The sequence below is a fragment of the Epinephelus lanceolatus genome, chromosome 12, assembly GCF_041903045.1.
Source record: "Epinephelus lanceolatus isolate andai-2023 chromosome 12, ASM4190304v1, whole genome shotgun sequence".
Lineage (NCBI taxonomy): Eukaryota > Metazoa > Chordata > Actinopteri > Perciformes > Serranidae > Epinephelus > Epinephelus lanceolatus.
Genome location: NC_135745.1, coordinates 45,360,001 through 45,384,220, shown reverse-complemented (window position 1 = coordinate 45,384,220; position 24,220 = coordinate 45,360,001). Strand labels below are relative to the sequence as shown.

Below are 24,220 nucleotides of genomic sequence, written 5' to 3'. Positions count from 1 at the left end.
TTCTATTACTGCATCTTGCTAACTCGGTCATTCTGGATGTCACTAACTCGGCTTCTTCTCCGGAGCCTTTGTGCTCCACTGTCTCTCAGATTAACTCATATCACAGCGGTGCCTGGACAGTGTGATGTGTGTGGTTGTGCTGCTGCCGTGGTCCTGCCAGATGCCTCCTGCTGCTGCTGCCATCATTAGTCATTAGTCATACTTCTACTGTTATTATACACATATGACTATTGTCACACATGTATACTGCCAGATATTAATACATACTTTCAACATATTGTACCACAGTAGCCAGAACTATAACTATAATATTATTACTTTCATTAATGTTGTTGTAAGCTACTGTCATTACCTGCATCTCTCTCTCTCTCTGTCTCTCTCTCTCTCTCTCTCTGTCTCTCTCTCTCTCTCTGTCTCATTGTGTCATACGGATTACTGTTAATTTATTATGTTGATCTGTTCTGTACGACATCTATTGCACGTCTGTCCGTCCTGGAAGAGGGATCCCTCCTCAGTTGCTCTTCCTGAGGTTTCTACCGTTTTTTCCCTGTTAAAGGGTTTTTTGGGGAGTTTTTCCTGATCAGCTGTGAGGGTCATAAGGACAGAGGGATGTCGTATGCTGTAAAGCCCTGTGAGGCAAATTGTGATTTGTGATATTGGGCTTTATAAATAAAATTGATCGATTGATTGATTGAAAACACATAGGCCACGCCCCCTTTTGAGGAACAGTGTTTTCTCGTCTCGTCATCGTTCTGTGACCTGAACGTTACCGTGTAATCACTGTCTTGTTCCCTCTGTCATCCCCTCTAAGGTTCTACTGGGTTCTACATGTCAGTCATACCAGGTTCTACTGGGTTCTACCTGTCAGTCATATTAGGTTCTCCCAGGTTCTACCTGTCAGTCACGTCAGCTTCTACTGGGTTCTACCTGTCAGTCACACCAGATCCTACTGGGTTCTACCTGTCAGTCACACCAGGTTCTACTGCGTTCTACCTGTCAAGTCACACCAGGTTCTACTGGGTTCTACCTGTCAGTCACACCAGGTTCTACTGCGTTCGACCTGTCAAGTCACACCAGGTTCTACTGGGTTCAACCTGTCAGTCACACCAGGTTCTACTGGGTTCGACCTGTCAGTCACACCAGGTTCTACTAGGTTCGACCTGTCAGTCACACCAGGTTCTACTGGGTTCTACCTGTCACTCACACCAGATTCTACTGGGTTCTACCTGTCAGTCACACCAGGTTCTACTCGGTTCCACTTGTCGGTCACACCAGGTTCTACTGGGTTCTACCATTCAGTCATACCAGGTTCTACCGGGTTCTACCTGTCAGTCACACCAGGTTCTACCTGTCAGTCACATCAGATTCTACTGGGTTCTACCTGTCAGTTACACCAGGTTCTACCTGTCAGTCACATCAGATTCTACTGGGTTCTACCTGGTTCTCTGGGTTCTCCCTCTGTGTCAGTGGGTCAATGATCCATCACAGCAGCTGGTTCCTGATGCTGGGGGCCATCATGTGACATTTCAGCACAGCAGAGTTTAAAATCAGTGACACAGGAAACGTGTCATCATGATGTCAGAATGTTTTTATCAACAGATTTTAAACAAAAACAATGTAAAGTCAAAACTTAATAAAAATTCTGAGAATCAAAACAATCTCGTCCAGGCCTGAAAACTGTTTTTACAACTTCACAACTTTAACAGGAAGTTCATGCCTGAGGGTCTCTGTGGTACTATAGGTGTTCGGCTGTAGTTCGGCTGTAGTTCAGGACTGAGTCGTGGCTGTTGACAAACAGGAAGTCGTCACTTTCCTTTCTTCATTTTGGACACCTTGTCCCTCCTCTTCTTCACGTGTTTGGGTACTTTGTGTTTCCTCTTCTCCCTCTGAGTCTCCTTTACCTTCTTCTTCTTCTCCTGAAATGACGGAAACATTCAGAGGACAGACACACAGACACTCGTTCACATATCTGAGGACACGACAGAGACTGATAAACACCTTTTTGTCCATCTGGGCTTCATCCCCCTGCTTCTCCTGCTCCTCCTCCTCCCCCCGCTCATCCTCTTCCTCCTCCTCCTCTGAGGATGATGATTGTGATGAAGGCTGGTCATCCTCCAGCAGAGCCGGAACCTGAGGAGACGTCACACAGTCACAACAAAGATGTGTCAATGCGTATCCATGGCAACACTGTGCACATGTAAGGGTGCAGTGGTAAATCCAATCAGAGTGCTGCTGCCTGAGGTTCAACTGGATGTCACAGTGCTGACGTATTGCGGTAAGCGTGTTGTGTCATTTCCGGTGTTTCTGTGACAGCGTCTCTGTACTGCTCTAATGAATTCTACTAGCCTGCTTTCTGCTTTCTCACTTCAGTTTCTTAACATCTACTTCAAGTCTTAACCCACACTAGTTATGTTTAAGCAGTTATAGCTCTCCTCTATGTAACGACTCTCTTGCTAATCTCTTAGCTGTTGTTTGCACGCTCTTAGCCTTGTTAGCTACATTAGCTTAGCGATGGCTTCTCCCTCTGCTCTTTCTTGTTCGGTGTGCCAAATGTTCAGTTATGCCTCTGCCTCCTTTAGCGACAGTGGTAACTGTAACAAGTGTAGCTTATTTGCTGCATTGGAGGCGAGGCTTAGTGAATTAGAAGTGCGGCTCCACACCATGGAAAATTATTCAGTAGCTGCAGTAGTTAGCCAGCCCCCTGTAGCCGGTGCGGAGCCACATAGCATAGCCTCTGCTAGCGGTCCTCTGGTAACACCTGTGCAGCCGGGAGGCTGGGTAACTGTTCGTGAGAAGCGCAGCTCCAAGCCGAAGCCCACGGCTCACCACCAGCCTGTTCACGTTTCCAACCGCTTTTCCCCACTCAGTGACACACCCGCTGAGGATAAAACTCTGGTTATTGGCAGCTCTATTCTGAGAAACATGAAGTTAACAACACCAGCGGCCATAGTCAAATGTATCCCTGGGGCCAGAGCGGGCGACACTGAATCAAATTTAAAACTGCTGGCTAAAGCTAAACGTAGATTCAGTAAGACTGTTATTCACGTCGGCGGCAATGACACCCGGTTACACCAATCGAAGGTCACTAAAATTAATATTGCCTCGGTGTGTGAATATGCAAAAACGATGTCGGACTCCGTAGTTTTCTCTGGATCCCTCCCAAATCTGACCAATCAATCAATCAATCAATTTTTTTATAAAGCCCAATATCACAAATCACAAATTGCCTCACAGGGCTTTACAGCATACGACATCCCTCTGTCCTTATGACCCTCACAGCTGATCAGGAAAAACTCCCCAAAAACCCTTTAACGGGGAAAAAAACCCACTGATGACATGTTTAGCCGCATGTCATCATTTAATCGCTGGCTGTCCAGGTGGTGTCCAGCAAACAATGTGGGTTTCGTTAATAATTGGCAAACTTTCTGGGGAAAACCTGGTCTTATTAGGAGAGACGGCATTCATCCCACTTTGGATGGAGCTGCTCTCATTTCTAGGAACCTGGCAAACTTTATTAGTAATTTAAATCCCTGACAACCCAGAGTTGAGACCAGGACTCAGAGTCGCAGTCCTAAACGCCTCTCTGAGCTTCTAGTTCAGTTACCCAGCCATAGTTTTATAAATATAAATAAATATCAGGTCTCTATCATCTAAAGCAGTGTTAGTAAACAAATTAATATCAGATAATCATATTGATTTACTTAGCGGAGTGGCCGAGGAGGGGGAGTTGCAGCCATTTTTAACTCTAGTCTGTTAATCAGCCCTAAACCTAAACTAGATTATAATTCATTTGAAAGCCTCGTTCTTAGTCTTTTACATCCGACCTGGAAAACCTCGCAGCCACTTTTATTTGTTATAGTGTACCGTGCTCCTGGCCCGTATTCTGAATTTGTATCTGAATTCTCAGAGTTTTTATCCAGTTTAGTTCTTAAATCAGATAAAGTTATTATTGTAGGCGATTTTAACATTCATGTCGACGTTGATAATGACTCCCTGGCTACCGCGTTTATCTCATTATTAGACTCCATTGACTTCAGTCAGGGTGTACATGAACCCACTCACTGTTTTAACCATACCCTCGATCTAGTTCTGACGTATGGAATTGAAATTGATAACCTAACAGTCTTTCCACAGAATCCCTCGCTATCGGATCATTATCTGATTACTTTTGATTTCTTTTTACTCGATTACACGCCACTCAGCAACAGTTACTATACTAGATGTTTATCAGATAGTGCTGTCACAAAATTTAAGGAAAAGATTACTCCATCATTAAATTCAATACCAAGTCCTTCAGTAACAGAGGTTTCCCGTACTGACTTTAACCTCTCCTGAATTGATCATTTTGTTGATAGCGCCGTAGGCTCGCTGCGAACAACACTCGACTCTGTAGCTCCTCTTAAAAAGAAGTTAACAAAGCAAAGAGAGTTCACTCCTTGGTATAACTCTCAAACCCGTAAGTTAAAACAAATATTGCGAAAATTTAAAAGGAATTGGCGATTAACCAAACTGGAAGAATCTCGTTTAATCTGGACAGACAGTCTCAAAACTTATAAGAGGGGCCTCCGCAATGCCAGAGCAAACTATTACTCAGCATTAATAGAAGAAAACAAGAACAACCCCAGGTTTCTTTTCAGCACTGTAGCCAGGCTGACTGAGAGTCAAAGCTCTATTGAGCCTTGTATTCCTTTAGCCCTTAGCAGTAATGATTTTATGAGCTTTTGAGGGTTTTTGGGGAGTTTTTCCTGATCAGCTGTGAGGGTCATAATGACAGAGGGATGTCGTATGCTGTAAAGCCCTGTGAGGCAAATTGTGATTTGTGATATTGGGCTTTATAAGTAAAATTGAATTGACATTCTGCCACCTGACGTTCTGCTGCCTGACGTTCTGATGCTCCCTCAGTGCCGTCCTAAAGAACTGAAAGTTTGAACCAGAGTTCGCTCGGAGCGAATGTTTCTGAACGCACCCTGAACAGTAGGAGGTTGTTTCTGGCTGTTTTATTGGACCTGATTTCTGATTGGACGTTCTACTCTGGAGCCTTGTCTGACGGGAAGCCGTCCATTATTTTGAATCTTTGGAGTTTTTAATGTACAGACTGAAAATGAGACAGGAAACAAACTAACATTGGATCATGTGGCGCCACCACAGGAACAAACTGTCCATAAATCAAGGACAGTTTGTCCAAACATCAACACACTCAGAGGACATTTAGGATGAAAATGTTGGAGTGTGACCACAACCTGTTTCTGCAAGTGACCAACAGGAAGTGATGGTGTTGTTTAAGAAGGGTGTGGCCTGGCACAGATTCCGACAGACATGAATGAGCATCTGTGTGATGTCATAAAACTGTCTGTTCTCTTTACAGTCGCTGTTAGAACCTGTTCCAGGTTGCTTAACATTGTCTTGAACCTGAGACTATCTTTTCTTTCCTCTGTTTGTTTTTAACTCTTGATATTCTGACTCTTCAGAGGCTTTTAATGTGAAACAGCTGAAAGGAAGTGAGGACATTCCCTGACAGAAGTTTCACAGTTTACAGTTCTCTGGTTCTCCGCAGGTGAGACAGCCAGAGTTCTTACAGTGCGTCACTGTCAGGCTAAGTTATGCTAAGCTAAGCTAAGAGTAGCATGAGACAGAGTGTGTGTGTTTGTACCGTCTGAACTCCAGATAAGTCTTTCTTCAGTCCGGTCAGCGTCTGATACAGAACCTGGAGAACACAAACAACAGCTGTTACATTCTTTAAATCAATCAGACGTTCCTCAGACAATGTCACCTTCTAGAACTTCACTCCGTCAAGACATCAGAGACTCAAGAAATCCCAAAACACTCCTCTGAGAACCTCTTCTTATCTGTCTCTGCATCACTCCCCTTCTCATGGATCATTTATTCTGTTCTTGTTCTCTGTCAGGTTCCTCTGAAAACCTAGAAAAATCCCTGTATAGATCCACTGTATCATCAGAACTCTAAACTGTCTTATAATCTGAGGTTCTTTCATCAGGAATCAGCTGTCTGATTAATGTCTCCAACTTCTTCATCAACGTTTCATGACTTGATCCTTTGGTTCTTCGGCCTGTAAATGGCATCAGACGGTTTCTGAATCGGTTCAAAGATCATATGAAAACAAAAATATTCACATCAGGTTTTTTGGGTCACTGAGCCACAGAGTCACCAGGGTTCTGATAATGTTCTGGTAATGTTGTGATAATGTTCTGTACGTCATCAATGAACACAGAGGTTCCTCACAGCGGTAAACAAACATACACTCATTAACATATGGTTCCACAAATGTGCACTAGATGACCCGTTCCTGAAGGTTAAGGAACCGCCATCTTGACTCCAGCACAGGGAACCGTACCGTCTGAAGCCATGCCCACTGACTGCTGTGACTCTTACGTTGTCGTCGTGTCCGCAGATGGCAGACTCCTCCTCCTTGGTCCTCATCAGGTCCACGTCTCGCTCGTAGTGACTCACCTCGGTCAGCGTGCGGGGGATGTACGCCTTCTTAAACACCTGAGGGAGAAGTCAGACAGGTGAGGCATCACCGTAAATGTGCCAACATGACGGTGTTTGTGTTTCCTTCCTGTCACCTCCTCGTCCACTCTGTCCTGATCTGATCGCTGCTCCGACGTCCGATCGGCTGCGATCACCATGGCCTGGACGATCAATCACAAACTGATTAGTGATAGTTGTATCTTTGTGTTTTATAAATAAAGTTTTACTGAATGTGGAAGTGGTCAGACCTTCTCCAGGTACTGGTCCATGTTGTGGCAGGTGATCGATGGGTCGGTGATGAAGTTAAACAACTCTCTGACCGTCATCACCGCCACACCGCGCTTCACAAAGTACTCTGTGAAAAGAACACACACACTGATCAGCTGACAGGTTCGGACCTGATAATCAATCATCCATACTCAGGATCACCAGTTTCACCGTTCACGTTGCTGCAGTCCTTCCTGAGGAACTCCAGAGCATGCGGATGGTCGTGTTCCACTGACTGTGACACGTCGATGATGTAAGCGTCTCCATCGTGATACCTACACACGGGTTAGTCAGTTCCACAGGGCTTTTATTTTGAAGGGGTGGAGGGTGTGGTGGGTGTGGTCTCTTACAACATGTTGAACTCGCTGAGGTCGGCGTGGACGAGTCGAGCTTCCTGGAACATCTTCCTCATGTTCTGTAGAACCTGCAGGTAGAGCTCCCGAGCCTTCGACTCCGACAAGGAGACATTCTTCAACAGAGGAGCCGGCCTGAGGAATAATCCATACACAGAGTGATCAATACACACAGAGATCAATATACAGAGTGATCAATACACAGGGATCAATACACACAGGAATCAATACACAGAGTGATCAATACACACAGAAATCAATACACAGAGTGATCAATATACAGAGTGATCAATACACACAGGGATCAATACACAGAGTGATCAATACACACAGGAATCTGTGACTGGTTTTGATCAAATATTCTGATTGGTTCTTACATGTTATCTTTCCCGATGAAGCTCATCAGCAGAACATGACTTCTGAGCAGGAGAGGTTCTGGACTTGGGATTCCTGCCATCTGCAGCCTGAAACATAAAGACAGTCAGGTTCCACTGGGTTCTACCTATCAGTCACGTCAGGTTCCACTGGGTTCTACATGTCAGTCACGTCAGGTTCCACTGGGTTCTACCTGTCAGTCACGTCAGCTTCTACTGGGTTCTACCTGTCAGTCACGTCAGGTTCCACTGGGTTCTACCTGTCAGTTGTGTCAGCTTCTACTGGGTTCTACCTATCAGTCACATCAGGTTCCACTGGGTTCTACATGTCAGTCACGTCAGGTTCCACTGGGTTCTACATGTCAGTCACGTCAGGTTCCACTGGGTTCTACCTGTCAGTCATGTCAGCTTCTACTGGGTTCTAGCTGTCAGTCACGTCAGGTTCCACTGGGTTCTACCTGTCAGTTGTTTCAGCTTCTACTGGGTTCTACCTATCAGTCACGTCAGGTTCCACTGGGTTCTACATGTCAGTTATGTCAGCTTCTACTGGGTTCTACCTGTCAGTCACGTCAGGTTCCACTGGGTTCTACCTGTCAGTTGTGTTAGCTTCTACTGGGTTCTACCTATCAGTCACGTCAGGTTCCACTGTGTTCTACATGTCAGTCACGTCAGGTTCCACTGGGTTCTACCTGTCAGTCACGTCAGGTTCCACTGGGTTCTACATGTCGGTCACGTCAGACTCCACTGGGTTCTACCTGTCAGTCACGTCAGACTCCACTGGGTTCTACCAATCAGTCACGTCAGGTTCCACTGGGTTCTACATGTCAGTCACGTCAGGTTCCACTGGGTTCTACCTATCAGTCATGTCAGGTTCCACTGGGTTCTACATGTCAGCTATGTCAGCTTCTACTGGGTTCTACATGTCAGTCACATCAGGTTCCACTGGATTCTACCTGTCAGTTGTGTCAGCTTCTACTGGGTTCTACCTATCAGTCACGTGATGTTCCACTGGGCTCTACATGTCAGTCGCGTCAGGTTCCACTGGGTTCTACATGTCAGTCACGTCAGATTCCACTGGGTTCTACCTATCTGTCACGTCAGGTTCCACTGGGTTCTACATGTCAGTCACGTCAGATTCCACTGGGTTCTACATGTCAGTCACGTCAGGTTCCACTGGGTTCTACCCGTCAGTCACGTCAGGTTCCACTGGGTTCTACCTGTCAGTCACGTCAGGTTCCACTGGGGTCTACCTGTCAGTTGTTTCAGCTTCTACTGGGTTCTACCTATCGGTCACGTCAGGTTCCACTGGGTTCTACATGTCAGTCACGTCAGGTTCCACTGGGTTCTACCCGTCAGTCACGTCAGGTTCCACTGGGTTCTACCTGTCAGTCACGTCAGGTTCCACTGGGGTCTACCTGTCAGTTGTTTCAGCTTCTACTGGGTTCTACCTATCAGTCACATAAGGTTCCACTGGGTTCTACATGTCGGTCACGTCAGGTTCCACTGGGTTCTACCTGTCAGTCACGTCAGCTTCTACTGGGTTCTACCTGTCAGTCACGTCAGATTCCACTGGGTTCTACATGTCAGTCACGTCAGGTTCCACTGGGTTCTACATGTCGGTCACGTCAGGTTCCACTGGGTTCTACATGTCAGTCACGTCAGGTTCCACTGGGTTCTACATGTCAGTCACGTCAGCTTCTACTGGGTTCTACCTGTCAGTTGTGTCAGCTTCTACTGGGTTCTACCTATCAGTCACGTCAGGTTCCACTGGGTTCTACATGTCAGTCACGTCAGATTCCACTGGGTTCTACCTGTCAGTCATGTCAGCTACTACTGGGTTCTAGCTGTCAGTCACGTCAGGTTCCACTGGGTTCTACCTGTCAGTTGTGTCAGCTTCTACTGGGTTCTACCTATCAGTCACGTCAGGTTCTACTGGGTTCTACATGTCAGTTATGTCAGCTTCTACTGGGTTCTACCTGTCAGTCACGTCAGGTTCCACTGGGTTCTACCTGTCAGTTGTGTCAGCTTCTACTGGGTTCTACATGTCAGTCACGTCAGGTTCCACTGGGTTCTACCTGTCAGTCACGTCAGCTTCCACTGGGTTCTACCCGTCAGTCACGTCAGGTTCCACTGGGTTCTACCTGTCAGTCACGTCAGGTTCCACTGGGGTCTACCTGTCAGTTGTTTCAGCTTCTACTGGGTTCTACCTATCGGTCACGTCAGGTTCCACTGGGTTCTACATGTCAGTCACGTCAGGTTCCACTGGGTTCTACCCGTCAGTCACGTCAGGTTCCACTGGGTTCTACCTGTCAGTCACGTCAGGTTCCACTGGGTTCTACCTGTCAGTTGTTTCAGCTTCTACTGTGTTCTACCTATCAGTCACATCAGGTTCCACTGGGTTCTACATGTCGGTCACGTCAGGTTCCACTGGGTTCTACCTGTCAGTCACGTCAGCTTCTACTGGGTTCTACCTGTCAGTCACGTCAGATTCCACTGGGTTCTACATGTCAGTCACGTCAGGTTCCACTGGGTTCTACATGTCAGTCACGTCAGCTTCTACTGGGTTCTACCTGTCAGTTGTGTCAGCTTCTACTGGGTTCTACATGTCGGTCACGTCAGGTTCCACTGGGTTCTACCTGTCAGTCACGTCAGCTTCTACTGGGTTCTACCTGTCAGTCACGTCAGATTCCACTGGGTTCTACATGTCAGTCACGTCAGGTTCCACTGGGTTCTACATGTCAGTCACGTCAGGTTCCACTGGGTTCTACATGTCAGTCACATCAGCTTCTACTGGGTTCTACCTGTCAGTTGTGTCAGCTTCTACTGGGTTCTACCTATCAGTCACGTCAGGTTCCACTGGGTTCTACATGTCAGTCACGTCAGATTCCACTGGGTTCTACCTGTCAGTCATGTCAGCTACTACTGGGTTCTAGCTGTCAGTCACGTCAGGTTCCACTGGGTTCTACCTGTCAGTTGTGTCAGCTTCTACTGGGTTCTACCTATCAGTTACGTCAGGTTCTACTGGGTTCTACATGTCAGTTATGTCAGCTTCTACTGGGTTCTACCTGTCAGTCACGTCAGGTTCCACTGGGTTCTACCTGTCAGTTGTGTCAGCTTCTACTGGGTTCTACATGTCAGTCATGTCAGGTTCCACTGGGTTCTACCTGTCAGTCACGTCAGCTTCCACTGGGTTCTACCTGTCAGTCACGTCAGGTTCCACTGGGTTCTACATGTCAGTCACGTCAGGTTCCACTGGGTTCTACCTGTCAGTCACGTGAGCTTCTACTGGGTTCTACCTGTCAGTCGCGTCAGGTTCCACTGGGCTCTACATGTCAGTCACGTCAGGTTCCACTGGGGTCTACCTGTCAGTTGTTTCAGCTTATACTGGGTTCTACCTATCAGTCACGTCAGGTTCCACTGGGTTCTACCCGTCAGTCACGTCAGGTTCCACTGGGTTCTACCTGTCAGTCACGTCAGGTCCCACTGGGGTCTACCTGTCAGTTGTTTCAGCTTCTACTGGGTTCTACCTATCAGTCACATCAGGTTCCACTGGGTTCTACATGTCGGTCACGTCAGGTTCCACTGGGTTCTACATGTCAGTCACGTCAGCTTCTACTGGGTTCTACATGTCAGTCACGTCAGGTTCCACTGGGTTCTACATGTCAGTCACGTCAGGTTCCACTGGGTTCTACATGTCGGTCACGTCAGATTCCACTGGGTTCTACATGTCAGTCACGTCAGGTTCCACTGGGTTCTACATGTCAGTCACGTCAGCTTCTACTGGGTTCTACCTGTCAGTCGCATCAGGTTCCACTGGGTTCTACCTGTCAGTTGTGTCAGCTTCTACTGGGTTCTACCTATCAGTCACGTCAAGTTCCACTGGGTTCTACATGTCAGTCACGTCAGATTCCACTGGGTTCTACCTGTCAGTCATGTCAGCTACTACTGGGTTCTACCTGTCAGTCACGTCAGGTTCCACTGGGTTCTACCTGTCAGTTGTGTCAGCTTCTACTGGGTTCTACATGTCAGTCACGTCAGATTCCACTGGGTTCTACATGTCAGTCACGTCAGGTTCCAATGGGTTCTACATGTCGGTCACGTCAGATTCCACTGGGTTCTACATGTCAGTCACGTCAGGTTCCACTGGGTTCTACCTGTCAGTTGTGTCAGCTTCTACTGGGTTCTACCTATCAGTCACGTCAGGTTCCACTGGGTTCTACATGTCAGTTATGTCTGCTTCTACTGGGTTCTACCTGTCAGTCACGTCAGGTTCCACTGGGTTCTACCTGTCAGTTGTGTCAGCTTCTACTGGGTTCTACATGTCAGTCACGTCAGGTTCCACTGGGTTCTACCTGTCAGTCACGTCAGCTTCCACTGGGTTCTACCTGTCAGTCACGTCAGGTTCCACTGGGTTCTACATGTCAGTCACGTCAGGTTCCACTGGGTTCTACCTGTCAGTCACGTGAGCTTCTACTGGGTTCTACCTGTCAGTCATGTCCGTTTCCACTGGGTTCTACCTGTCAGTCGCGTCAGGTTCCACTGGGCTCTACATGTCAGTCACGTCAGGTTCCACTGGGGTCTACCTGTCAGTTGTTTCAGCTTATACTGGGTTCTACCTATCAGTCACGTCAGGTTCCACTGGGTTCTACCCGTCAGTCACGTCAGGTTCCACTGGGTTCTACCTGTCAGTCACGTCAGGTCCCACTGGGGTCTACCTGTCAGTTGTTTCAGCTTCTACTGGGTTCTACCTATCAGTCACATCAGGTTCCACTGGGTTCTACATGTCGGTCACGTCAGGTTCCACTGGGTTCTACATGTCAGTCACGTCAGCTTCTACTGGGTTCTACATGTCAGTCACGTCAGGTTCCACTGGGTTCTACATGTCAGTCACGTCAGGTTCCACTGGGTTCTACATGTCGGTCACGTCAGATTCCACTGGGTTCTACATGTCAGTCACGTCAGGTTCCACTGGGTTCTACATGTCAGTCACGTCAGCTTCTACTGGGTTCTACCTGTCAGTCGCATCAGGTTCCACTGGGTTCTACCTGTCAGTTGTGTCAGCTTCTACTGGGTTCTACCTATCAGTCACGTCAAGTTCCACTGGGTTCTACATGTCAGTCACGTCAGCTACTACTGGGTTCTACCTGTCAGTCACGTCAGGTTCCACTGGGTTCTACCTGTCAGTTGTGTCAGCTTCTACTGGGTTCTACATGTCAGTCACGTCAGATTCCACTGGGTTCTACATGTCAGTCACGTCAGGTTCCACTGGGTTCTACATGTCGGTCACGTCAGATTCCACTGGGTTCTACATGTCAGTCACGTCAGGTTCCACTGGGTTCTACCTGTCAGTTGTGTCAGCTTCTACTGGGTTCTACCTATCAGTCACGTCAGGTTCCACTGGGTTCTACCTGTCAGTTATGTCTGCTTCTACTGGGTTCTACCTGTCAGTCACGTCAGGTTCCACTGGGTTCTACCTGTCAGTTGTGTCAGCTTCTACTGGGTTCTACATGTCAGTCACGTCAGGTTCCACTGGGTTCTACCTGTCAGTCACGTCAGCTTCCACTGGGTTCTACCTGTCAGTCACGTCAGGTTCCACTGGGTTCTACATGTCAGTCACGTCAGGTTCCACTGGGTTCTACCTGTCAGTCACGTCAGCTTCGACTGGGTTCTACCTGTCAGTCATGTCCGTTTCCACTGGGTTCTACCTGTCAGTCGCGTCAGGTTCCACTGGGTTCAACCTGTCAGTCACGTCAGCTTCTACTGGGTTCTACCTGTCAGTCACATCAGGTTCTACTGGGTTCTATGCATCAGTAGAAAGGTTCTGACCTGATGAGGTTCCTCATCTCCTTCTCTGCCCAGGTTCTCACCATCTTCCTGGGGTTTCCTTTACAGTAACCGTGACGGAACCTGAACGGAAGAATGTGTTAGCGCCTCATGGTGACTGAGAACAGCTGATACACACATCAATCAATGACTAATCATGATTATTGATTATGATTATGATCTGCAGGAAATGACTCAAACTGACTGGCCTGTGTCTGATGTGTTTTGTTTTGTTTTGGAGACAACCAAAAGTTAAAACTTGTACTGAGGAGGAGGAGCCTGTGTTCTCCTAGTCCTCCTACTGACCTGAACTCTTCCTCTTCTGTGGTGACTGACCTGAACTCTTCCTCTTCTGTGGTGACTGACCTGAACCTTTCTTCTTCTGTGGTGACTGACCTGAACTCTTCCTCTTCTGTGGTGACTGACCTGAACCTTTCTTCTTCTGTGGTGACTGACCTGAACCCTTCTTCTTCTGTGGTGACTGACCTGAACTCTTCCTCTTCTGTGGTGACTGACCTGAACTCTTCCTCTTCTGTGGTGACTGACCTGAACTCTTCCTCTTCTGTGGTGACTGACCTGAACTCTTCTTCTTCTGTGGTGACTGACCTGAACTCTTCCTCTTCTGTGGTGACTGACCTGAACTCTTCCTCTTCTGTGGTGACTGACCTGAACTCTTCTTCTTCTGTGGTGACTGACCTGAACTCTTCCTCTTCTGTGGTGACTGACCTGAACTCTTCTTCTTCTGTGGTGACTGACCTGAACTCTTCTTCTTCTGTGGTGACTGACCTGAACTCTTCCTCTTCTGTGGTGACTGACCTGAACTCTTCCTCTTCTGTGGTGACTGACCTGAACTCTTCTGTGGTGACTGACCTGAACTCGTCCTCTTCTGTGGTGACTGACCTGAACTCTTCTGTGGTGACTGACCTGAACTCTTCTGTGGTGACTGACCTGAACTCTTCTTCTTCTGTGGTGACTGACCTGAACTCTTCCTCTTCTGTGGTGACTGACCTGAACTCTTCTTCTTCTGTGGTGACTGACCTGAACTCTTCTGTGGTGACTGACCTGAACTCGTCCTCTTCTGTGGTGACTGACCTGAACTCTTCTGTGGTGACTGACCTGAACTCTTCCTCTTCTGTGGTGACTGACCTGAACTCTTCCTCTTCTGTGGTGACTGACCTGAACTCTTCTTCTTCTGTGGTGACTGACCTGAACTCTTCCTCTTCTGTGGTGACTGACCTGAACTCTTCTTCTTCTGTGGTGACTGACCTGAACTCTTCTTCTTCTGTGGTGACTGACCTGAACTCTTCTGTGGTGACTGACCTGAACTCGTCCTCTTCTGTGGTGACTGACCTGAACTCTTCTGTGGTGACTGACCTGAACTCTTCCTCTTCTGTGGTGACTGACCTGAACTCTTCTTCTTCTGTGGTGACTGACCTGAACTCTTCTGTGGTGACTGACCTGAACTCTTCCTCTTCTGTGGTGACTGACCTGAACTCTTCTTCTTCTGTGGTGACTGACCTGAACTCTTCTGTGGTGACTGACCTGAACTTTTCTTCTTCTGTGGTGACTGACCTGAACTCTTCCTCTTCTGTGGTGACTGACCTGAACTCTTCTTCTTCTGTGGTGACTGACCTGAACTCTTCCTCTTCTGTGGTGACTGACCTGAACCCTTCTTCTTCTGTGGTGACTGACCTGAACTCTTCTTCTTCTGTGGTGACTGACCTGAACTCTTCCTCTTCTGTGGTGACTGACCTGAACTCTTCCTCTTCTGTGGTGACTGACCTGAACCCTTCTTCTTCTGTGGTGACTGACCTGAACCCTTCTTCTTCTGTGGTGACTGACCTGAACTCTTCCTCTTCTGTGGTGACTGACCTGAACTCTTCTTCTGTGGTGACTGACCTGAACTCTCCTTCTGTGGTGACTGACCTGAACTCTTCCTCTTCTGTGGTGACTGACCTGAACTCTTCTGTGGTGACTGACCTGAACTCGTCCTCTTCTGTGGTGACTGACCTGAACTCTTCTTCTTCTGTGGTGACTGACCTGAACTCTTCTGTGGTGACTGACCTGAACTCTTCCTCTTCTGTGGTGACTGACCTGAACTCTTCTGTGGTGACTGACCTGAACTCGTCTGTGGTGACTGACCTGAACTCTTCTTCTTCTGTGGTGACTGACCTGAACTCTTCCTCTTCTGTGGTGACTGACCTGAACTCTTCTTCTTCTGTGGTGACTGACCTGAACTCTTCTGTGGTGACTGACCTGAACTCTTCCTCTTCTGTGGTGACTGACCTGAACTCTTCTTCTTCTGTGGTGACTGACCTGAACTCTTCTGTGGTGACTGACCTGAACTTTTCTTCTTCTGTGGTGACTGACCTGAACTCTTCCTCTTCTGTGGTGACTGACCTGAACTCTTCTTCTTCTGTGGTGACTGACCTGAACTCTTCCTCTTCTGTGGTGACTGACCTGAACCCTTCTTCTTCTGTGGTGACTGACCTGAACTCTTCTGTGGTGACTGACCTGAACTCTTCTGTGGTGACTGACCTGAACTCGTCCTCTTCTGTGGTGACTGACCTGAACTCTTCTGTGGTGACTGACCTGAACTCTTCTGTGGTGACTGACCTGAACTCTTCTTCTTCTGTGGTGACTGACCTGAACTCTTCCTCTTCTGTGGTGACTGACCTGAACTCTTCTGTGGTGACTGACCTGAACTCGTCCTCTTCTGTGGTGACTGACCTGAACTCTTCCTCTTCTGTGGTGACTGACCTGAACTCTTCCTCTTCTGTGGTGACTGACCTGAACTCTTCCTCTTCTGTGGTGACTGACCTGAACTCTTCCTCTTCTGTGGTGACTGACCTGAACTCTTCCTCTTCTGTGGTGACTGACCTGAACTCTTCTTCTTCTTCTGTGGTGACTGACCTGAACTCTTCTTCTTCTGTGGTGACTGACCTGAACTCTTCTGTGGTGACTGACCTGAACTCGTCCTCTTCTGTGGTGACTGACCTGAACTCTTCTGTGGTGACTGACCTGAACTCTTCCTCTTCTGTGGTGACTGACCTGAACTCTTCTTCTTCTGTGGTGACTGACCTGAACTCTTCTGTGGTGACTGACCTGAACTCTTCCTCTTCTGTGGTGACTGACCTGAACTCTTCTTCTTCTGTGGTGACTGACCTGAACTCTTCTGTGGTGACTGACCTGAACTTTTCTTCTTCTGTGGTGACTGACCTGAACTCTTCCTCTTCTGTGGTGACTGACCTGAACTCTTCTTCTTCTGTGGTGACTGACCTGAACTCTTCCTCTTCTGTGGTGACTGACCTGAACCCTTCTTCTTCTGTGGTGACTGACCTGAACTCTTCTTCTTCTGTGGTGACTGACCTGAACTCTTCCTCTTCTGTGGTGACTGACCTGAACCCTTCTTCTTCTGTGGTGACTGACCTGAACCCTTCTTCTTCTGTGGTGACTGACCTGAACTCTTCCTCTTCTGTGGTGACTGACCTGAACTCTTCTTCTGTGGTGACTGACCTGAACTCTTCTTCTGTGGTGACTGACCTGAACTCTTCTTCTTCTGTGGTGACTGACCTGAACTCTTCTGTGGTGACTGACCTGAACTCTTCTTCTTCTGTGGTGACTGACCTGAACTCTTCCTCTTCTGTGGTGACTGACCTGAACTCTTCTTCTTCTGTGGTGACTGACCTGAACTCTTCCTCTTCTGTGGTGACTGACCTGAACTCTTCTTCTTCTGTGGTGACTGACCTGAACTCTTCTTCTTCTGTGGTGACTGACCTGAACTCTTCCTCTTCTGTGGTGACTGACCTGAACCCTTCTTCTTCTGTGGTGACTGACCTGAACCCTTCTTCTTCTGTGGTGACTGACCTGAACTCTTCCTCTTCTGTGGTGACTGACCTGAACTCTTCTTCTGTGGTGACTGACCTGAACTCTTCTTCTGTGGTGACTGACCTGAACTCTTCCTCTTCTGTGGTGACTGACCTGAACTCTTCTTCTGTGGTGACTGACCTGAACTCTTCCTCTTCTGTGGTGACTGACCTGAACTCTTCCCCTTCTGTGGTGACTGACCTGAACCCTTCCTCTTCTGTGGTGACTGACCTGAACTCTTCCTCTTCTGTGGTGACTGACCTGAACCCTTCTTCTTCTGTGGTGACTGACCTGAACTCTTCCTCTTCTGTGGTGACTGACCTGAACCCTTCTTCTTCTGTGGTGACTGACCTGAACTCTTCTTCTTCTGTGGTGACTGACCTGAACTCTTCCTCTTCTGTGGTGACTGACCTGAACTCTTCCTCTTCTGTGGTGACTGACCTGAACCCTTCTTCTTCTGTGGTGACTGACCTGAACTCTTCCTCTTCTGTGGTGACTGACCTGAACTCTTCTTCTTCTGTGGTGACTGACCTGAACTCTTCCTCTTCTGTGGTGACTGACCTGAACTCTTCCTCTTCTGTGGTGACTGACCTGAACCCTTCTTCTTCTGTGGTGACTGACCTGAACTCTTCTTCTTCTGTGGTGACTGACCTGAACTCTTCCTCTTCTGTGGTGACTGACCTGAACCCTTCTTCTTCTGTGGTGACTGACCTGAACTCTTCCTCTTCTGTGGTGACTGACCTGAACTCTTCTTCTTCTGTGGTGACTGACCTGAACTCTTCTTCTTCTGTGGTGACTGACCTGAACTCTTCCTCTTCTGTGGTGACTGACCTGAACCCTTCTTCTTCTGTGGTGACTGACCTGAACTCTTCTTCTTCTGTGGTGACTGACCTGAACTCTTCCTCTTCTGTGGTGACTGACCTGAACTCTTCCTCTTCTGTGGTGACTGACCTGAACCCTTCTTCTTCTGTGGTGACTGACCTGAACTCTTCTTCTTCTGTGGTGACTGACCTGAACTCTTCCTCTTCTGTGGTGACTGACCTGAACTCTTCCTCTTCTGTGGTGACTGACCTGAACTCTTCTTCTTCTGTGGTGACTGACCTGAACTCTCCGCTGACGTATTTGTCTCGGTCTTTGAACAGCAGGATGGAGGTCTTGTAGATCTTGATGGCTCGGTTCTCTCCTGCTGACGTGTTGGCGTGATAAACATTAGCCTGAAAACACCAACACAGAGCTGAGCTCCCCGTATCGATCAGTGTATCAACCAGTTCATTGATCACTACAGTACAGGCCAAAAGTTTGGACACACCTTCTCATTCAATGCGTTTTCTTTATTTTCATGACTATTTACATTGTAGATTCTCACTGAAGGCATCAAAACTATGAATGAACACATGTGGAGTTATGTACTTAACAAAAAAAGGTGAAATAACTGAAAACATGTTTTATATTCTAGTTTCTTCAAAATAGCCACCCTTTGCTCTGATTACTGCTTTGCACACTCTTGGCATTCTCTCCATGAGCTTCAAGAGGTAGTCACCTGAAATGGTTTCCACTTCACAGGTGTGCCTTATCAGGGTTAATTAGTGGAATTTCTTGCTTTATCAATGGGGTTGGGACCATCAGTTGTGTTGTGCAGAAGTCAGGTTAATACACAGCCGACAGCCCTATTGGACAACTGTTAAAATTCATATTATGGCAAGAACCAATCAGCTAACTAAAGAAAAACCAGTGGCCATCATTACTTTAAGAAATGAAGGTCAGTCAGTCCGGAAAATTGCAAAAACTTTAAATGTGTCCCCAAGTGGAGTCGCAAAAACCATCAAGCGCTACAACCAAACTGGCACACATGAGGACCGACCCAGGAAAGGAAGACCAAGAGTCACCTCTGCTTCTGAGGATAAGTTCATCCAAGTCACCAGCCTCAGAAATGGCAAGTTAACAGCAGCTCAGATCAGAGACCAGATGAATGCCACACAGAGTTCTAGCAGCAGACCCATCTCTAGAACAACTGTTAAGAGGAGACTGCGCCAATCAGGCCTTCATGGTCAAATAGCTGCTAGGAAACCACTGCTAAGGAGAGGCAACAAGCAGAAGAGATTTGTTTGGGCCAAGAAACACAAGGAATGGACATTAGACCAGTGGAAATCTGTGCTTTGGTCTGATGAGTCCAAATTTGAGATCTTTGGTTCCAACCGCCGTGTCTTTGTGAGACGCAGAAAAGGTGAACGGATGGATTCCACATGCCTGGTTCCCACTGTGAAGCATGGAGGAGGAGGTGTGATGGTGTGGGGGTGTTTTGCTGGTGACACTGTTGGGGATTTATTCAAAATTGAAGGCACACTGAACCAGCATGGCTACCACAGCATCCTGCAGCGACATGCCATCCCATCCGGTTTGCGTTTAGTTGGACGATCATTTATTTTTCAACAGGACAATGACCCCAAACACACCTCCAGGCTGTGTAAGGGCTATTTGACCAAGAAGGAGAGTGATGGAGTGCTGCGGCAGATGACCTGGCCTCCACAGTCACCGGACCTGAACCCAATCCAGATGGTTTGGGGTGAGCTGGACCGCAGAGTGAAGGCAAAGGGGCCAACAAGTGCTAAACACCTCTGGGAACTCCTTCAAGACTGTTGGAAAACCATTTCAGGTGACTACCTCTTGAAGCTCATGGAGAGAATGCCAAGAGTGTGCAAAGCAGTAATCAGAGCAAAGGGTGGCTATTTTGAAGAAACTAGAATATAAAACATGTTTTCAGTTATTTCACCTTTTTTTGTTAAGTACATAACTCCACATGTGTTCATTCATAGTTTTGATGCCTTCAGTGAGAATCTACAATGTAAATAGTCATGAAAATAAAGAAAACGCATTGAATGAGAAGGTGTGTCCAAATTTTTGGCCTGTACTGTATATTGATCAGTATATCGACCAGTGTATTAATCAGTGTATCGATCAGTGTATAGACCAGTGTGTTGATCAGTGTATCGATCAGTGTGTCGACCAGTGATCAATGATGTCTGACCTCCTTCCCGGTGCTGATGCAGCCGTTGATCTCACTGATGATTCCTCGACTCAACATCTTGAACAGAATCATTCGTGTTCGAGGATCTAAAACCTGCAGGAGGAGAAGAAGAAGATCAGCACTTACTGATCGTTGATCAGAGGATCAATAGTTCTGTCGATCAGTGGGACAGATCCCGTGGACTTTATGTGTCAAATCAGCACGAAGCTGAAACTGTGATCAGATTTACTGATGATGTGTTCAAAACATCACAATGTTTGTTAGTTTGTGTTGTTTACAAACATCAATCAATAGCTAATAAATAATATAAAATAAACGACAGATGAAGTGATGACAAGACGTTTTACATGCTGCTGTTCACTTCCTGTCAGGCCCTTTCTAAATAAAAGCCTGCAGCTCACCTGTTCCACCGTGGCTCGATCTGATTTGTCCTTCACCCTGTACCTGCAGACAGCAGCCAATCAGAGCATTAGTCACATCAATCACATGACCTGTGATGTCACAAACAGTGAGGCGAGTTCAGACATACGTGTCGGCGTCTTTCTGTCTCTGCATGCTCGTCACTTTATTGATCACAGAGTCGGCGTACTTCAGTTTATCTAAAACAAAACCAATGCGCTCGATTATCAGCTAAACTCGTCAATAACTGTTCTGATCACATGACTGAAGCCTGTTATTGATCCTTACACATGATCACTGATCAATGCAGTGTGTGTGTGTGTGTGTGTGTTACCCAGGTTGATCTTGTGTTCGTACTTCCTCAGAGCTTTGTCAGACGGTGTCGACGGCAGCGTCTTATTGGACGGATTCTGTCTGTTGGACTGATCAATAAAAACAAATAAATCAATATTAGAATCATCAATAATCAATCAGTGTGACAGACGCCTGCTGGAAGGATGTCCTCTCTGTGTCCAACTTTAATTCAGTGACACCTGTGGTGGGCGTGGCTCATCACGGGACATGTACGCCTCTACATCTCACCATAGAAACTGGCTCCGCCCCCTAAAACTCTCAGATTGGACTCACAAGCCTGTGTGTGTGTGTGTTACTGTGTGTGTGTGTGTGTGTGTGTGTGTGTGTTACTCTGTGTGTGTGTGTGTGTGTGTGTGTGTTACTCTGTGTGTGTGTGTGTGTGTGTGTGTGTGTGTTACTCTGTGTGTGTGTGTGTGTTACTGTGTGTGTGTGTGTTACTGTGTGTGTGTGTGTGTTACTGTGTGTGTGTGTGTGTGTGTGTTTGATTGGCAGTGGTCTGACCTGACAGCTCTGAGATGTCCTGTTGTATCTTTTGGTCAGATCTCCTCCTGATGAACGCCACGCCCAGTCCTCCTCATCATCATCATCTTCTTCATCTTCATCATCCTCCTCCTCTTCCTGCTGATGGTCTGATGAAGGCTGCAGAGTGACATCACTCAGCTGACTGGTCACAACCGACAGCTCTGATTGGACACTGCAGAGACTAAACAACAATAGGAAGTGAGGACCATCACACAGACGGTGGCTACAACGAACGTGTGAATGTGTGAGGGTGAACATGTGGATGTGTGAACGTGTGAGGGTGAACATGTGGATGTGTGAACGTGTGAGGGTGAACATGTGAATGTGTGAGGGTGAACATGTGAACGTATGAGGGTGAACATATGAACGTGTGAACGTGTGAGGGTGAACATATGAACATGTGAACGTGTGAGGGTGAACATATGAATGTGTGAATGTGTGAGGGTGAACATATGAACGTGTGAACGTGTGAGGGTGAACATATGAATGTGTGAATGTGTGAAGGTGAACATAAATCAAAGGCTTTGCTCATATTCGATTTGGGTTCGGCCCACTTGATATGCTGCTGTGTTGTGCTACAGTGTGTTCAGGTACTGGAATTTGTTATTTACGTGACAACGCCTGAACACAACACAGGCTGTGTGTGTTTAATGTTTAATGTCAGACCTGTTTAGACTTTTTATCCTGTTTTCATTGTCCAACGTTAAAGTTTCTGTTCTCAGGCAAATGCAGGAAGTCACATTTCTGTGCTCCAGCCAGTAACCTGCTTTGCAGCTCCTTTAAATTAAGAAGCATAATCGAACGTTCAGAATTTGACTCATGAGCGATTTGATATTTTACCAGCGGCGCTGCTAGAGCGAATTCAGCTATTTTGCAGCTCTGGCAGCTTTTGGTGTGAACGCACAGTTAGATCCATCAGTCAGAGTCAATCAGCTGATCTGAAGTTACTTCATCTGCCCTCCCTCTGATGACCAGTCACAACACAGCTCTGAGTCTCATATCAGCCACGAGAGCGTTCATGTGAAAGAGGCGGTGCATTTCATGATGAGTGACATCATCAGAGCCATGAATGACTGAATGAATGAATGAATGAATGAATGAATGAGGAGCTTCATATGTGATGAGATGGAGCCAAAGTGTCTGTGAGACGGTGACATGTCTGATGACACTGAACACAGCTGAGACTGAGACTCTCATCAGCTGTCACCAAGCTGTGACGTCACACATTATTGTTGTTTCGTGTCGTTGTTTCGTTCATCGCACTGAGAGGAAATACTCCACCAGTAAATAACAACAACAAGACAACAACGACAACAAAACAAACATACGCAGGAGAAAAACAACAACAATAATGAAGATGAAGATGATGATGAAGATGACACAGGCAGTGACTGTCTCACATTCACAGACAAAGCGGACTGTCTCACCTGTCCTCCTCTGCGTCATCAAACTGTCCAGGTTCACAGACCACCGACGACATGACGTCACACACCGAAAAAGACACTGAACCAGAGCCGAACCGGTCCAAAGTGATCCGAGCCGTGCCACAGCAGCTCACCGAGCCTCACACAGCAGCGTCACGTGTTTTCGCCACTTCCGGGTCTGAACATGTAACTACGGCAAGGAACGAGGGTCTGTTAGCGAACCGCGGCTCAGTGCTGCCCCCTGCTGACCTGTAATGACCCGGATCCAGTCAGCTTTGATACTAACGTCACTCACTGCAGTACGTAGAGTAACCAGATTACAGTGATGTACTTTAAGTATCAGCTGCTGAGCTCATGTCTGACACGGTTAAGGACAAAATATTAAAACCACATGAACACTTAAAAAAACGAACTCAAGTCTTTCATCCAGCTGCTGCAGTCAGTCGCCTCTATTTTGAAAAGCCCTGACCGGAAGTGTGCTGTAGCGTGTTAGCAGTGGTTAGCTCTGTGCTGTCACATCAGTGTTGTGTTAATAAAGTTGTGTTAAAGATGTCGGCAGGTCTGGAGCGGACTCCCCGGACTCTGCTGGTCTCTGATCGGTCCAGCTTTCAGCACGAGAAGAACCGGCTGAGCTCCCAGGTGGAGCAGCTGCACTTCAACTACAAGGTAACACCGCCTGTTAGCACCTGTTAGCACCTGTTAGCACCTGTTAGCGTCTGTTGCCGTTCGGTTAGAGAGCCGACAGCGTGAGGAGATCACATTATGCTAACAGGCTCAACACAGGAAACAAGCCGAGTGTACACATGTTAGGCACAGACTTTCACAGTAAATGTCTAAATACAGAAAACAAAGGGCTTCCGGTTCCTGAGGTATGTGTATATGTATGTTTGTATATACATATATATGTATATATATATATATATATATACAGGCCAAAAGTTTGGACACACCTTCTCATTCAATGCGTTTTCTTTATTTTCATGACTATTTACATTGTAGATTCTCACTGAAGGCATCAAAACTATGAATGAACACATGTGGAGTTATGTACTTAACAAAAAAAGGTGAAATAACTGAAAACATGTTTTATATTCTAGTTTCTTCAAAATAGCCACCCTTTGCTCTGATTACTGCTTTGCACACTCTTGGCATTCTCTCCATGAGCTTCAAGAGGTAGTCACCTGAAATGGTTTTCCAACAGTCTTGAAGGAGTTCCCAGAGGTGTTTAGCACTTGTTGGCCCCTTTGCCTTCACTCTGCGGTCCAGCTCACCCCAAACCATCTGGATTGGGTTCAGGTCCGGTGACTGTGGAGGCCAGGTCAT

General features: G+C 47.1%; 2 protein-coding genes across 2 annotated transcripts in view; one reads left to right on the top strand and one right to left on the bottom strand.

The window, feature by feature from the left end:
• Positions 1 to 1,570: 1,570 nt before the first annotated feature.
• On the bottom strand, positions 1,571 to 23,288 carry riok1 (RIO kinase 1 (yeast)). Its single transcript, XM_078173483.1, has 17 exons — positions 22,901 to 23,288; positions 21,453 to 21,654; positions 20,932 to 21,019; positions 20,728 to 20,797; positions 20,600 to 20,642; positions 20,199 to 20,291; positions 18,275 to 18,387; positions 13,310 to 13,390; positions 7,487 to 7,573; positions 7,107 to 7,244; positions 6,928 to 7,031; positions 6,738 to 6,844; positions 6,585 to 6,650; positions 6,391 to 6,507; positions 5,651 to 5,704; positions 1,999 to 2,130; positions 1,571 to 1,916 (listed from the first exon to the last, which is right to left on the bottom strand). The coding sequence occupies exons 1-17, from the start codon at positions 22,951 to 22,953 to the stop codon at positions 1,806 to 1,808; spliced, it is 1,659 nt and encodes a 552-aa protein (XP_078029609.1). The 5' UTR covers positions 22,954 to 23,288; the 3' UTR covers positions 1,571 to 1,805.
• Positions 23,289 to 23,347: 59 nt separating this feature from the next.
• rpp40 (ribonuclease P/MRP 40 subunit) overlaps positions 23,348 to 24,220 on the top strand; it is an 8,689-nt gene continuing 7,816 nt past the window's right edge. Inside the window, exon 1 of the mRNA XM_033650763.2 lies at positions 23,348 to 23,563. Coding sequence (XP_033506654.1) covers positions 23,447 to 23,563 — 117 coding nt within the window. The 5' untranslated portion in view covers positions 23,348 to 23,446. The remainder of the gene's footprint in view (positions 23,564 to 24,220) is intronic.